Source organism: Brassica napus, chromosome C2, assembly GCF_020379485.1.
Source record: "Brassica napus cultivar Da-Ae chromosome C2, Da-Ae, whole genome shotgun sequence".
Taxonomy (NCBI): Eukaryota; Viridiplantae; Streptophyta; class Magnoliopsida; order Brassicales; family Brassicaceae; genus Brassica; species Brassica napus.
Genome location: NC_063445.1, coordinates 2,578,246 through 2,594,540, shown reverse-complemented (window position 1 = coordinate 2,594,540; position 16,295 = coordinate 2,578,246). Strand labels below are relative to the sequence as shown.

The 16,295-nt window shown below is 29.9% G+C and overlaps 2 protein-coding genes across 2 annotated transcripts; both read right to left on the bottom strand.

The window, feature by feature from the left end:
• Positions 1-2,471: 2,471 nt before the first annotated feature.
• Positions 2,472-5,363, bottom strand: LOC106409736 (ethylene-responsive transcription factor ERF113-like). Its single transcript, XM_013850304.3, has 2 exons — positions 4,430-5,363; positions 2,472-3,241 (listed from the first exon to the last, which is right to left on the bottom strand). The coding sequence occupies exons 1-2, from the start codon at positions 4,629-4,631 to the stop codon at positions 2,682-2,684; spliced, it is 762 nt and encodes a 253-aa protein (XP_013705758.1). The 5' UTR covers positions 4,632-5,363; the 3' UTR covers positions 2,472-2,681.
• A 2,620-nt stretch (positions 5,364-7,983) lies between these two features.
• Positions 7,984-15,435, bottom strand: LOC106407722 (4-substituted benzoates-glutamate ligase GH3.12-like). The gene is made up of 5 exons (XM_048748615.1): positions 13,990-15,435; positions 9,979-10,274; positions 9,798-9,899; positions 8,721-9,499; positions 7,984-8,628 (listed from the first exon to the last, which is right to left on the bottom strand). Exons 1-5 carry the CDS (start codon positions 13,993-13,995, stop codon positions 8,081-8,083), a joined length of 1,731 nt encoding a protein of 576 aa, XP_048604572.1. The 5' UTR covers positions 13,996-15,435; the 3' UTR covers positions 7,984-8,080.
• Between the last annotated feature and the right edge of the window lie 860 nt (positions 15,436-16,295).

Below are 16,295 nucleotides of genomic sequence, written 5' to 3'. Positions count from 1 at the left end.
GCTCGATCTAAATCTGAAGACCAGGTTTGCTTGTCCTATTATCACATGTATCAATAAATAAATAAATAACATAAACCTCAAATAATTATAACCCAACAATTTATCATTCATAGATTCATGCACAGAAGAAGACACTTGAATTAATGTGTGGAAAGATAAGTCTCAGCTGATTTAAAGCTATTCTTTAAATGATTAGCGACAACGATATTCGTCGTGATCATCTGTGAGACTGTGATTGTTCGAGGAGCACACTAGCTAAAACCAAAAAGAAAATTTTGTTTGGCCATATCTACTCGATGATTATATATAGCTTTCGTTATATCTTTATATACAATTTAAATATAACCTTTTACCCAAAAAAAAATCAATACAACCAAACACTTGAGTCAGCGTTTGGAGAAGATAGTTGTGCCTCCAAGGAAGATAAGATAGTTGTGCCTCTAAGGAAGGATCCTGAGGTAGAGAAGAAAAAAAAACCGGAGCATGAACATGAGTCAGAGTTTGGAGAAGAAAAAGAGAGTAAGGAGAGGAAGGAGAAAGCGTTAAAGGAGATAGAGATGGGAAATGCGGCATACAAGGCTACAGTTTTATCTAAATGTGATCATGTTTGATTGCTGTGAAGAAACCTTAGTGTTTTCTCTTTGACTCATCCCTCCATCTGTGCCTTTTGGTCTTACAAAGATTTTTCTCACACATTTTCAATTATCAAATTTAATTTTTTTTTGTCTTCTAGTTGTCTCATTAAAAGGTCAAGTCTGATACAAAAACTCACAGTTGCTGGTATCATTGGCAACTTCATTCAGATTTGACAAAGGGTTAACATAGAAGCTACAATATAATTGGTTAATGCTACGTGAAGCTATAACAAAAACACTCAGATCATGATTATGTTCTGTACATATTAGGAACTATCAGTAGTTACCAGTCCAAAGCAACTTTTGTTGCTTACAAGTAGCGTTCTGGGAACAAAATGGATAAGGTTAATGAGATCTTAAGTTTGGCTTGCATAGATGTATTTTTTATCATGAAATGCTTCATGTTGTTGTTATATTATAGATTTTGGCTTCTCATTTGATGTATCAAAAACTCGATGTTCCAATTCCATTTTGAAAAAAGTTATGAAAATAAACAATAATCAAATTTTATTGATTTCAAATGTTATGATGTATTCTTTACGTAACTTTTGCTTAAGGTATAATTTGAGATATTGTAACTTTGGCTATTGTGTCACTATCACATACCAATACATCATTTACAAATTACAACTAAATCTCCGCGCTTGCGCGGGGCCAGCATCCTAGTACATATAATAAAGACTAAATTATCATTTTGAAAATATAAGGCATATCTCAAATACATAATTTTGGTATATATTACAAATTTATATTAAAATTCACAGTACATATAGAACCAAATTAATCCTCTCTTTTTTTTGTGAACTAGCATATCCTTTTATTTAAGCCTCAACGTTCGGTTTTCGGTTCGATTCCGGTTCGGTTCTTTCAGTTTTCGGTTTTTCGGTTATAGAGATATAGGAACCATTCGGTTATCTATGAAATTTGGTTCGGATCCGGTTCGGTTTTTTTCGGTTTCGGGTCGGTTCAGATAACAATTATAAGAACCGAATAATATCCAATAAATTTGTGGTTTCAATTTAGTTACAGTTCGGCTCCGGTTTTTCGGTTAATTTTGATGATTCGGGGTAAAAAACAATTTATTGGCGATTTTTTGGATATAAATAGGGTAATTCAGATAAATTTTAATAGTTTGGATAAAAACTAGTTGGGTAATTCGGTTATTTAGGATAATTTGGATAATTTAAAATACTCTAGATAAAAAAAATATTTGAGTATTTCGACTTTTTTGGATAGTTCGGTATATAAGTAGTAAGTTTTGAATATTTAGTATTTTTAATACTAAATATAATTAATATTTTTAGGTATATAAATTTTATTTCGAATATTCGGGTACCCATTCGGTTCTCGGTTCAGTTTTGATTTTTCGGTTATAGAAATATAGGAACCGTTCGGTTATTTTTGAACTTTGGTTCGGTTTCGGATTCGGTTTTTCGGTTCGGTTGCGGTTCGGTTTTCGGTTTTTACGCCCATGCCTACTTTTATCATTAAAAGGTCTAAACTCATGTTCCTTTTCTCAATTATGATTATTTTATCATTTATGTTCAGTGACAATGATATTGTACGAACGAAAGAGGAATATACTTCGAAATCCTAAAAGCAGTTCAATTAAATTTCCTTTATCATTTATGTTTTAACGCTTTGGTTTCTAATTTTCATCTGTCATTCCCAAATTTTTCTTTCCACTTTTGTATATTATGCATCCTTCCAAATTTTAGCAAAAATAAAAAACAAAAATGCATCTTTTCTTGATTAATAATTTAATTTTATAAAGATCAGTAGATGATCAATATATCTGCAGCGACCAAATACAATGATTTAAAATTGAACATTTTATGTAAACATGATTTTTATAAATAATTAAACATTGTTTTACACATAACTTAAGACATGACCAATCAGTACTTCCAAATTTTACTAACAACTAAGAAAAAACAAAGTGCACACGTCTCTCATCCAACCAAAGTTTCGTTGCAATTTACTCGCTTCTACGAATTTATGATAGAGATTTATAAGAAACTTATTCGACCAACAATAATAATGAGATTATTCTCTTGGGTAGTAATAATAATTGTAACCATAGTTCTTCTCCTCTTCACGCTGAGGCTGCTGTTGCATCTGTTGAGAAGTTAACGAGGAAGAAGATGATGATGAAGGCGTTGAGAAAGGCTGTTGCTGACTACTGAAGAGAGTCGACGTGTAGTACGATAAATCAACGTCATTGTTACTCGTAAGCAACTGAGCGTATTGAAGTATGTCTTGATTATAATCCGTTGGCCACGAAGTAGTAGTAGTAGTAGATGGACCAAGAAGAGGAGGAGCGGAGTTCATTAATTCATTACCATCTCTTGGGGCATGATCACAGCTGGATTGAGATGCGACGTTGCTTGTGGTCGAAGGACCTTGGACGCGTTCAGGGAAGTTGAGCTTAGCTTTGGTGCCTTTGAATTTGAGGGCGGCTCGGTCGTAGGCTAAAGCAGCTTCCTCTGCTGTCTCAAAAGTCCCGAGCCATACACGAGCAGCTTTCTTTGGGTCACGGATCTCGGCCGCCCATTTGCCCCATGGTCGCTGCCGTACGCCTCTATAGTGTTTTTTTCTTGGTTGATCTTGAAGAACATGTTACATAAAATAAATTATTGCATGTAACAAAACAAAGAAAAGAATACGCGTATGTGCAATTCTACATGCATGAGAAGATACTACGTGTGATTTCACTTGTTTAGCAAGGGAATAATCTAAGAGAAAACTAGTTTCGATGTTTATCACTTGAAAGGAACAAAAATAAATAAGATGGATGTATCATTTAACCAAATATTCAAAGAGTTAAGCATTTACATGCATACTGAAAATTAAATTCACAAAAGCTGATAAAATTAAGCAAATTATGACTGATTGGTAATCTTTATTTTATTTTCTTTTTGTCAACAAACTTATTGGTAATCAACTAATATAAAGACTCAGACTTATTCACAAAAACTGTGACAAAGTATTTGCTTTACAAATACTACATGGGTTTTTGTTTCTATGTAAGGTTAATTTCGGTCCCTTTATTTTTCCTAGCAAAAAATAATTCGGTTGTATTTTTGTTCATACAGGATGAAACATGTAAGCGTAATTAACTCATCATTCAAAGTATAAAATGTGACGAATGTGTCTATGACTCAATAAAAGTATAAACTAAGACTTTGAGTTTTGATAACGATCGACTTTTAGGTATGACATGTTTTTCTTTTAACGCACCTAATATAATACAAGTTGATCATGTTGATATACTTCAAAGTTGATAAAGAACGACCGAAGACAAATTAGTTTCAAATAAACAAAGGAACATGCGAGGTCCAAATTACTCCCATCGAGTTAGGTCAGAAGCCACATGTAAACTATATGTTTGACGAGTATGAAACCTGCATTTATAAAATATTATAATAGAGCTTGTACTTTCAAAGGAAGAACACAAACACATCTAGATGTACTAAAACAAGGATACACACGTAGTAACATGATCGGTGACAGAAGGAAAGTTCTTTACGTAAAGTAAATTAAAAGAGAGATGCATTTACAAATTCCTTTCTCATATTTTAGTTTTTAAGTGAGAAATGTTTATTAATTAATAGTAAGTATTTAGTCGTTAACGTATTGTAACAAGTTCCTTACACCAGCTAGCTATCTAAACGATTAAGTTATTACTATTACAGATATATATATATATATATATAAATGAAGATATCTATGGTATTTAAATTAGTAAGCAAACAAGATTTCTATGGTATTAAAGTATGGAACTAACTAATTACCTTGGTCTTGCTGTAGTTGATCCGACTTATCAAGCTCTTGTTTGACCGGCGGGTCTGACATTTCGTGTCCGTCGGCTGCCGGATACTCGATGACATTGCTGAAAGAGGACATCATAGCAGTGACATCAGACTCGTTCCAAGATGGATACTCCTCCGCCGACGTTTCCGGTGGAGCCGGTCCCTTTCCATACATCCTATCCATTTTTGCAATAAACTATGGACTCACACACAAACCCCAAAACAAGACGTGTGTGTGTATACGTACAACACAATTAGAAAGGAACTATACTATAGTTTGAACGAATTGATGGAGCAAGGAATCCAAGGAGTGATAAGAGCATGAAGCTTGCAAGTTGGGAGAAAATAGGTTTTTTGTACTCTAGGCTATTGATGTTGAGGAAAGAAGATGTGAAAAAAGGTTTATAAAGACAATGATCTAGGTTGATCAAAAAAAAAAAAGACAATGATCTGAAGAAAAGATATCAACCCACTGAAATATTTTTGGAATGGTGCGGGGTGGGGACCATTCGTTGTGTTCATTCATAGATCTCTTTTTCTTTTTTTAGCAATCTTTATTTTTAGAGCTTATAGCTTCGCATGTTTTGGTAACAGTGTTACGCACAAATTATGAATGAGTGCGGAACTAGTTGTTATTATGATTGTTGAATATAGGTTCTTTTTATTTGGATTATTCTTTATATGGAACTAGTTGGACACATGTTAGTTATCTAAAACTTGGAACTCAAGACTTATCTTGTTTCTGTTTTTTTTTTCTAAAATTTTACGGACAAATCATAAGAAATTCAAAAACTATTAAACAGTTATGAGACTTAATAATTAACTGAAACTAGATCCTGCGCGGATATGAATTTACGGTTTTTGATTATTTAATTAACTAAATGATGTATTTTTAATATTTAATAAATTATATTCACTAAGTAAATTACTTTTTTGGGGTCTTAAACCATTGATTTATGACGAATAGTCGATATCATATAAACAAATTGAACATATGCACGTAATTAGAGAATTGTATACGATATATAAAAACAATGGCTATGAATGTAAAATATAAACAAATATTATATAATGACTTAATTAGTATGGCATAAAAGATTGTAAATTATTTATACATATTTAAAGAAAATACAATGATTTTTTAAACTTATATGAAGAATTTAACATATAAAAACAGCTGATTTATGTAAATAATTTTAGAGGTTTTATTAATAATAAATTATTTATATTTTTTTGTTTTGAGATAAAGATAAAAATTAAATATCCATAACCCAATTATGTTAAAAGACCTTATTAAGAAAGCCCAAGTGATTATCATTAAGGTAACTGAAAAAGACAAACAATAAAATAGGAAGTTTAAATTCATTTAAGCATATTTCATTAATGTAACTAAAAAGACAAGTAATAAATTAGGAAGTTTTATTCGTTTTAGGATATTTTATAAATGCAACTGAAAAAGACAAGCAAAAAAATAGAGAGTTTAATTAATGAAGTAAGAACATTTTCAAATGGGTACTTTTCTTTTAATAATATAGATATTCATGAAACGATTTATCAGATATTCCCTCCTTTTTTATATTGTCGTTTACACACAAATTAAAAAATAATAATTTATCTGTTTTATCCATATTTAATACATTAGTTTGTTTGATTTTATTTATTAATAAGTTAAAAGTAAAGGTAAATTTTTTAAAAAATATTTAATATTTACTTTGAAAATGTAAAACGATATTAGTGATGAAATAAAATTTAAAAGTTAAAACAACAATTAATATGAAACAAATGGAGTATCTTTTTTTTTTTGATAAAATATCAAATTGATTATAGAAATGGAAAAAATAGGGTCATTTACAGATGTGGAAAGAGCTATATATAGGCAAAAAAGAAAAAAATAGCACAAAAGCTGAGTCGATTCATCAAGAGGGATCAGCGATGAAAACAAATTCAATAGAGTTAGACTTAAATACTGTGTAAAATTTTAAGTTATATATAAGAAATATGAAATTAGTTCATATCTTGCAAACATCATATATTTTGCATCAAGAAAATAACCATATAAACAAGACCAAGATAGTTAAACGAAAAAGTGAACCGGATTGTCTACCTCGGTTTTGGAAGCAAGGTGGTGAAGTATTAAAAGAAGGGCTTGGTTTCGAATCAAAGCTATTGGGGTTCATTCTTGGGCCTTTAATAAACCCATCTCTAACTTCATTTATGTTTCATAAGATGCTCTGGGTTTTTTTAGACTTTGAAGTTGTCAATGTTGGCCTAGTTCAAAATATACTACAAAACTAGATAGTAATCCGCGCTTTGCGCAGAATAAGATATATATATTAATGATGAAAGTATATATTATGATTATGTATAACATAAGGTATACTTTAAGTGATAATTAGATAGAACTAAAGGTATGATTGTTATGAGGGGTGAAACCAGAAACATTTTATAATGAGTTTACTAATATTAAAATTTAATATATGGTGTTTGCAAGTTTGAGAAGAAGCTTTGGAAAATAATTTTTTTATATTTCACCTATCACGTTGTAGTAGTTATGAACTTAGGGGTTTAACAAATAAAATCGAAAAAGGTGGATCAATAACATATTATAATCAAAACAATAATTGAGTGAAATAAAAAAAAAGTATAGCTCCTTTAAATTCAGAAAACATAGTTGCATAATAAAAAAAATTGAAGGTTATTTGACCTTCTAATTTGTAAAGGTTGTTCCAGATGCGACCATCACGTGAGACTTGCTGGTGGTTCGTTCCTGGAAGTCTCATCTTCAAGGTCGTCTAATGCAGAGCTCTAATGGCGGCGAAGGTGGTGACACTTACATACTTATATTGCTTGCTCGGGAAGACTAATACACTAAGCCGAGACGATTTATAGTGTTTCAGTCTCCTCGAAACAAAGATCACCTCATCGAGCAGTAACAAAACCGAGTACGACATATTTATCTAGAAATAGATTTTCAACGTCCTCTTTCAGTAATGAGAGGCGGTTCTCAAGAACGTGAGTACTCTGTTAAATGCATGAAAGCATGTATGGAGAAAAGGGTTTTTTCATTAACACTTGGCATCGTACTAAAGTTTCATCGTTTTGTCGTCTCTGCGGATCTGTCGACATAATGGCGATAGATCAGATGAGTTACCGTTTTTAACAGGAACATATAGAGGAATAAGGAATCTTTATTGAAGCTATGATTATATTGAGAGGATTAATAAATCAATTAATCGAACTTGAAGCTGAAGGTTTATCACGTAAAAGTGTTCGTCAAGAAAAATATAGATGGTATGAAGTTCTTTTTAAGGAATGTTAGTGTGAACGCATTAAATTCACAGTTTTTTGTGAAAAAGGTTCTCTGCGTGACACCTAAGCGTTTTACTAAATAAAAACTTCTCGTGAAGCCACGTCACCTTGTCACATTCCTTGCTAGTAAACTTTTAAGGTAAGTTTTAAAAGTGTTTCTCCTTTAATACATAGGGGATATCAATATTCAGAAAAACTAGTGAAAAACATACTACAAAATATCAATATTCAGAAAGTGCACAAGATAGACTGGCACATGTAAATTTATTGCAACTAAGACTCCACCACGAGTCACTTGGACCAACAATTCAAAGAACAACAATTTCAAGTACTAAAGAAACTTGCAACCACATAGTCCTCCATAAATTCTAAGGCCTTTCCTGATTTAATGCATCTAGGAGTCTTGTATTGACCAATGGAAGCACCTTGTTTAATAAAGAAGTCCATGAGATAATCAAACGTCCCTTGACGCACCACCCTTATCTCCAATGGTCCCACCGATCCATCTTTGAACCTACATCTCTTGTAAACATTGTCAAGTGAATCCTCTATCACTGAACAACACTTGGAGAATGCCTCTTCATTGAGCTCCAAATGATTGTTCCCTTCTTTGGCCTTTACTTCCACATAAAGCACGTAATGACCCGGAAACGTTGAGGTGTCTGCATAGCTGGTGAAGTCTACAAGAATGAGATCTGATGAGTCAAGAACGAGCTTGGCTTGGCTAACAGCTTTAAAGAGATCTTCCTCGTTGGTTTTGTCTGAATCTATGCTCAAGACAACGTTCTCTCTTCTTACGAACTTAAACTGAGGTGCGTTGTTGTAGAAACCAGTCACCAAGAGAACGTCTCCCACTCTCATTCTATACAAACCTGAAAAGAATAAAAAAAATCACAAAATTTAATTAAACCATATAATTTTTTTGTTTGCATGTTGTTAAGGCCGTGATGTTTATTAAGCTCACCGGCGAAATTTGTGACCACGGGTTCATAAGTGCACCCAAGCTTCACATCTTGAAGGTCAACCACATCACGCTTGTCTCCATCCATTGTAATGAACTCAAAGTAAGACATGTTAGGCATGAAAGCATAAGAAACATCTTCAGGTTTGCACAAAGGATCTACATTAATCCCAAACGTTGTCTCCGAAGAACCGTACGTTGTTGAAACGAGAGGCAAGTCGTCACAGTAGTAGTTCATGGTGGGAACGTATTGTCCCATTGAACCCGTAACAACGGTTTCAATATACTTGGTGTTTGGCCAAAGTCTTGTGACTATACCTTTCCATGAACTCTGGTTGCATATAGTTTCAATCGTGTCTGCTAAGTCAGGACGTGGTCCTCCAAGGACCAAAGACACGGAACTACGACAACCAAGGTCTGTGATCCACTCGCTGAGACGGCCTGAACGGATGTTTGAACACAACTCTTCCCAATAAGTTTCAAGAAACTTGATTGCTCGGACCATGACTGAAGCGAAGATGGAACCCATTCTCACAACCTCGTCTCTTTGGACCAGTCCACATAGCAAATGGCAGTACAGACTTTGTGTGTTGTTGGAACATAATATGACTTCGTCAGGGCTTGTGTACGAGTAGTACCAGTTGGATGGCCGGTTCTTGAAATAGTCGCTCTTGAAATAGCTGCTGGTTGCGACTCGAGCAGGTAAGCCAGAAGGAGTAATGGCTTCTTGTTTAGTGAAGAGAAACATCATCCCTTTTCCTTGTTCTAAACCTTTCACATGCCTAAACAAAACAAAGATACGATTTATTAATCATCCGTGGTCTGATTCAAAATATTCATATAGATAATGGTTAAAACTATATTAAAAAGACTATAGAGAATGTTTCCATGCTTTTACCCTATTATTTTGTTCATCGGGCGAATAACAAAATTGCATATTTGTTAGCTAAGAGTGTTAGGTTTTAAATTCGAAAATTATTGTTTATTGTTTATTGGTTATTTTATTTCAGTTGGTTTTTTAAACCACTTCATATAATAGAATGACTTTTTGATATTAAAAAAAAAAACTATGGGACTTACTTGGTTATAACGTGCATACGAAGATCATATGCAAATGTTAAATTGTCCAAGTACTTGTTGTTCCATGGCATCATCTTTTGTGCTCCTCCCGAAGTTCCAGAACTACAAACACATTTCAAGAACTTAGTTTTGGTACGAGAAAGACAAACTAATCAATAGAGAGAAATAACTTCTTATATACCTTAGCAAGAAACCAGTAATAGGACGGGCCGATAATACATCGGATGACTCTCCGTTCACGACACGATCGATATAAGGCTTAATATCTTCATAGGACACGACCGGTACGTTCTTCTTGAAGAGCTCTTTATCAAACCTCTCGACTTGAAAACGTTGGAGGTATTCTATGTTCAGGTTTGGTGTGAGTATCTCCTCCAACAAGCTGTCTTGTATCTGCTGGACGTTGGAAGTTAAGTCCTTCAGCTTCGCCTCCCATCTTTGGTTGTTGTCGGAGTTTGGATTCATGTTTGGTTCTCTCTGATTGATATGAAGAAAAGAGAGAACACTTTGGTCATTTATATAGCAAGAGAAAACCTAAATAACTCGACGGGTTTGGTAATACGGGAGTCTCCGTCATTGTTTAGATGACATCTTTAACCGTAGAAAAGTCTCATGCGAGGAACACAAGCGGTTATTTTTAATTAATATATATACGACCTTATCGTGTGAACGGTGCCATATAGAGGCTTCATTTTTTTTTTTTGATAAACATAGATGCTTCATGTTTGTATTTCAAAACTACACGTAGACTAATACATGTATAATATAGACGTACAATAATGATATATAAATCTTTATAATATTATTTGACAAGTCAGTTTCTTACGTTCTTGTTAATTTTTACGACGGTTATTTACAAAGATATTTTTAATGAATTTAAATACTATTATTAACTTTTTATTTAGTTTTCATTTTAATTTTTTAAAATACAATCTCTGTAATATTATTTGAGAAGTCAGTTTCCAATGTGTCGTAGCTTTAACTTTCACAGATGGTTGATTAAACTAATACTCTTAATGAATTAACTTACATTTGAAATACTATTATTTATTATTTTATTTAGTTTCCTTTTAAAAAAATCTGAAAAATATACACATATAATAAAAAAGAAATTTTTTTATAAAGTAAAAAAAATGAAAAACGAAAATATATGTATATATAATATGATTTCATAAAAAAGGAAAGTTCACAAAATAGTAATATTACATTTAACAAAAAAATTTTATATAACATAAAATATAATTTTGAACTAATAAAATACTTTCTTTATATCTATATTTTCTTAGATGAAAATTATAAATTTCTATATAATGTGATTTCATTAAAAAAAAATTACACAGATAATCTTGATATTAGAAACAGAAATATTATTTCTTTTAAAACATAATTTAAACAATACAAAAAAATTCAAAGTAATAAAAATATTTTTATATACCTATATATTTTCTTAGATGATTACATAAAATAATTAAGTAACATAAACTGATATATGTTTAATTGTCTAAAAATATTTTATAATTAGTAATATTGAAATTTTTTATTTATTTTTCATAAATTTAGTTGACTATAATATCTTCCAATAACAACAAAAAAATATCGATAAATTATATTTTACTTATATAGTATTATTTTTAAATACAATCACAATTTGTTTACTGCTTATTTTTAAGAGTTTCATAAATTTAGTTGACTATAATATCTTTCAATTACAACAAACAAATATCGATAAATTATATTTTACTTATATAATATTATTTTTAAATACATTCACAATTTTTTTACTGCTTAAGAGATATTAAAAAAAAATAAAAAAAAAGTTTTTAAATAAACATCGTTTGATCAAATAGTTACAAAATAGTTTAATGAGGTAGATATATTATATTTTATCATTATTAAAGTTATTTTTTTCTTAATATTAAATATGCTTTTAAATTTTATGTTTTTATGTTTGTGGAACTTAATAGAACCACAATCAAAATACCAAAGCAAATCTGAATTCTCATTTTTAAGATTATTTAAAATAAATTTTAGTTTCCATTCAATAAATCAAAGGCATAAAGTTATTTAGAATTTTTTAAATATTATAATTATTGTAAATATTGATATGTGTACATGAGTTTTCAAAATGTATCAGCTACTTACGCATGTAACTTCATATTGATCATCACTTTATTTTCTAATATTCTTTTAAAAAACATCAACATATAATTTGAAAAATATTATGAAAATACATGCACATTTGACTTAATTATAATAAAAATAATAATTATACTTCATTTTGAATTTGAAAGAATATATGTAACTCAACTCAAAACATATTAAAAATGAAAATAAAATATTAATCAACTATTACAATTTAGTTCTTTTGTAAAATTTATATATATGCATGAGACTTCAGAATATTATCGTTTTGTTATATTAATTTATGTAATTTGGAATCAGACACTTTAGTTTATTTTATTTATTTTTTCATTCTAAGCACAATATATCTTAAGTTATACATAATCTTCATAAAATATAATCTAAGATAACAACCACCTAAATGCAAATAAGAAATTAATCAAAATTTTAATATATAGAATAAAAAAATATTACAGTTGAATTCATATATGCAATCTAATTTACCTAAATGATAACTAAATCGACTGAAAAATAACAAATCAATTAGATATAACATATATAAAATCTTATGTATAATTAAAGTAATATAATATTATTAATATAAATGATGCATATAAATTAATTTAAAATGAAAAGTAAGTAGCAGTAAATTATTATACTATATTTACTATAGAAATATTTATACATGTGCATGAGCACGGAAAAATCACTTAGTATTAGTAAGTTGATAAGAAATAGTTTTTGTCAAAAAATAAAATAAAATAAATTATAGTGGGGGGGGGGGGGGGGGGGTTAAGTATTTTAAAACATGTTTGTATTTTAAAACTACACGTAGACTAATACATGTGTAATATAGGACGTACAATAATGATATATAAATATTAGTAATTCGACAAGAAATATTTTTTGTCAAAAATAAAATAAATGATAGTTTATAGTTTCATGATAAATAACTAATTGGGGTGGGGGGTGGGGGGGGTTAAGGCTAAATTATTGTGTAATTTGTGTATGAACTTTAATGATGGATGTTAGAATTAATTTTATCTTATTTATAAATAAACACATGTCAAAATGGGTATTTAATACAGTTTAAAAAGATCATAAATCAAAACTGATTCTTCATTCTGTCTACTACTTTTTTATTCATGAGATAGCATCTCATAGACTAGGTTAGACTGTTAAAGGGGTTACAAGTTACAACTAATCTTATTTTATTTGTAAATAAACACATGTCAGAATGGGTATTTAGTAGTATGAGTTTTTAAAAGATCTTAAATCAAAACTGATTCTTCTATCTCTCTGCTACTTTTTAATTTATGAGATACCATCTCACGTACGAAGTTAGAGGGTGGCCTTAGGCTCTAAGATTTCATATAAAACGGTATTTAACTAACTAATTCATGGGAATGGTATTATGTGATCGTGAGAGGAATTCTAATGCTACTAGACTTGCTGAAAAAAATATTGATCATATATGTGAGTCAGTTTTCACTTTTTATTTTTATTTTTTTGTCAAAGATGTTTCACATATTTTTAGTTAATGAAAATAAAATCTTTATAACTATTGATATTTTTTATTATATATGTTCTGTTCGACATGTAAAAATTCAAAAGTATTTTTATTAATTTTAATAAAGTACTAGTGCATTTATCATGTCACCAAATGGCAAATATATAATAGTCAACATTCTGCACCTAGGGTTTTTTGTTGGTATTAATTAATAGGACCAATAGAGTCAAGAAAACGTGGAAAATGGAAAGGAAATTTAGCATGAAATTTCTGCACGAAATGTTCTTCCACATTAAGTTGAAACTTTGTTCAAGAAATTGATATTCATACACAAAGACCCTACATTGAGAGTTCAATATAACTCTCTCTTTTTGGCTGGTCAAACTATATAAAATTAGTTAGTTGCGACTCTTCTCACTTATCACGAAAGTGAGTTCAAACTAGAAATTACTAACGAAGTTTCAATAAAGTATAGCTTTGTTTTTTCTTGGTGTTTAACAAGTAAAGATAGTAAGAAAAGAAAACGAAACTGATCGCAAGACGCCAAGACTTTAAACTTACCTGCATCAGACGATTCAGACCTCTACTCTCTTCTCCAGATTTGATTCACTCAATTGCAACGGATTCTTTCCTTTTGGGAATTTGTGTAAATGCATTAAACCAAAACAAAAGTAAAAATGAATGTCAAGAACATAACAGCAAATAGCACAGTACAGTACGATACAATGGTAAGCATTATATGGTTCTTGCTATAGGGACATTTTCCCAGAAACACCCCTGGGCAAATACAAATGAGTTTTTAGGCTAAAGAGAAACACATTAACACTATTTTCTTGTTTTTCTTCCTTCCCTTTTCTCTCTATTTTCCATAATTATGAATTTATAACAACTCCTTTTCCATTTCACCAACCCTACTCCATTCCTCTTTTACTATATACACTACCAGTTTTTTTATTTAATTACTAACTAAATTTATACTTCTTTACAAATACACCTCTCAATGAAAATATATTAGGGAATAATAAAAACTAATCATGATATCAATATATATTAGTTCTTTATTGTTTTCATTGGAATAAACTAGGATTGTTGTCGACAAAAAAAAAAAAAAACTAGGATTGTTATAAAACAATAATATCCATTATTTTCTTTAGACTTTCTCATAATAAAATTAATAAAAACATCGTAGAAATTTATATTTGATATTTTGTTTTCAGCATTACTTTTTCAATTTACATCTACCCATAATACTATATGGGATTCAGATAACATATAAATTTTCCGAAAGTCAAAATGATTTTGACTTTCCAAAAACTTCAAACCAGCTTTGTGAAGTGGGGACCTGGAGGGACATTTTCCCAGAAACACCCCTGGGCAAAGAAAATGAACTTCCAAGTAAGTTTCAGCTGTTGAAAGTCATCTCTTCTAATTTTTTCTTCTTATCAACATAATGACTTTCAGTTTATTCTGGTGACTTGGGTCAGGTCAGGTAAGGTCGTCTCCTTATTCTACAATAAGTCTCTAATTTATTAGTTTAATATGCACAACCTGAACCAAGTCACCAGACATAAACTAAACATGTTTTGGACTTGTGAGAGTCTTCTCTGAAATGGTCTTTAAGCATGTTCCAGAAAATTGATAAATGTGTTTACATGTGTATGCAAAAAGACAAAATTTGTGAAAATCTTTTAATTAAGGCTTAACAAGAGTTTGTTTCGGTTGAGTAATTAGGAAAAAATGTTTGAAGCAATTTAATGGTTCACCTGATTTGGTTTATTCGCACACTTGTTGATATGAACCGAAAGAAAATAAGAAGAGGGTACCTACTTTCTTTCAAATCTTGAGGATTCTGCCCTGACAAAATATTAAGAGACATTTGATTTAACCATCTTTTCTTTCTCTTTAAATTGCTCTCAGGCAGTCTCACCCAACATGTTAGAATATATTAGCATCTTATAAGTCTCCCTTTCATAGTAGCTTAGAACATCTCCAAAAGACACTATAACTTCAAATATGAAGTTTTTTGCTCTCCAAAAAAGAACTTCAAAACTTCAAATTTGAAGTTTTGAGGAGTGAAACTCTATATTTGAAGTTTAACTTCTCAAAACTTCAAATTTGAAGTTTCATATTTTTATTTGTATTTTGGTCCCTACAATTATACATCACATTTATAATTCATAAATATTTTATTGTTTATTATTTTAATCATATAAAAATTATATCTCATAAATATTTTAAGTTTTGTTTAAAAAATTTAAGTTTACACATAAAATTAAATAAAACTTTACAAGAAGATTTAAAATATTTAAAATTAGATTTAGATAACAAAAATATACAAAAGAAACTTAACAAAAAAACTTTTAAAAAATTACATAGACATAACTATTACACACATTTAAATATTACAACAATACTATAGTCAGGTAAGTTTGATCCGGAACCTTCAAAATTTCCAAATATTGTCCAATTTTTTTTATGTAATTTAAGATGGTTATTGTTGTTGATGATGTCTTTTCGTACAATTCTTTCTTGTTCATATTAAATATATTCACAAGTATTAATATCACCGATAAAAGTTAGTATGTTAGTAATATTTTATGTTTCTCTTTTACTTTCTTGTTATGATCTAATGTATTTACAAGTATTAATACCTTTCGATTTCAATAATTTTTATCTCTAATCTACAAATTAAAAATGAGGAGAACTATTTTTACTTTGAAATGCACTAGTAGATCATATATGCATTACGAAAATTATTTTATGGAATAATATGGTATTATCCTTGAAGTTTAATATTAATTAAGTTATTTTATTTAAATTTTTATATTTTAATATAATATTTTATTAATTAATATTGTTGTAATATG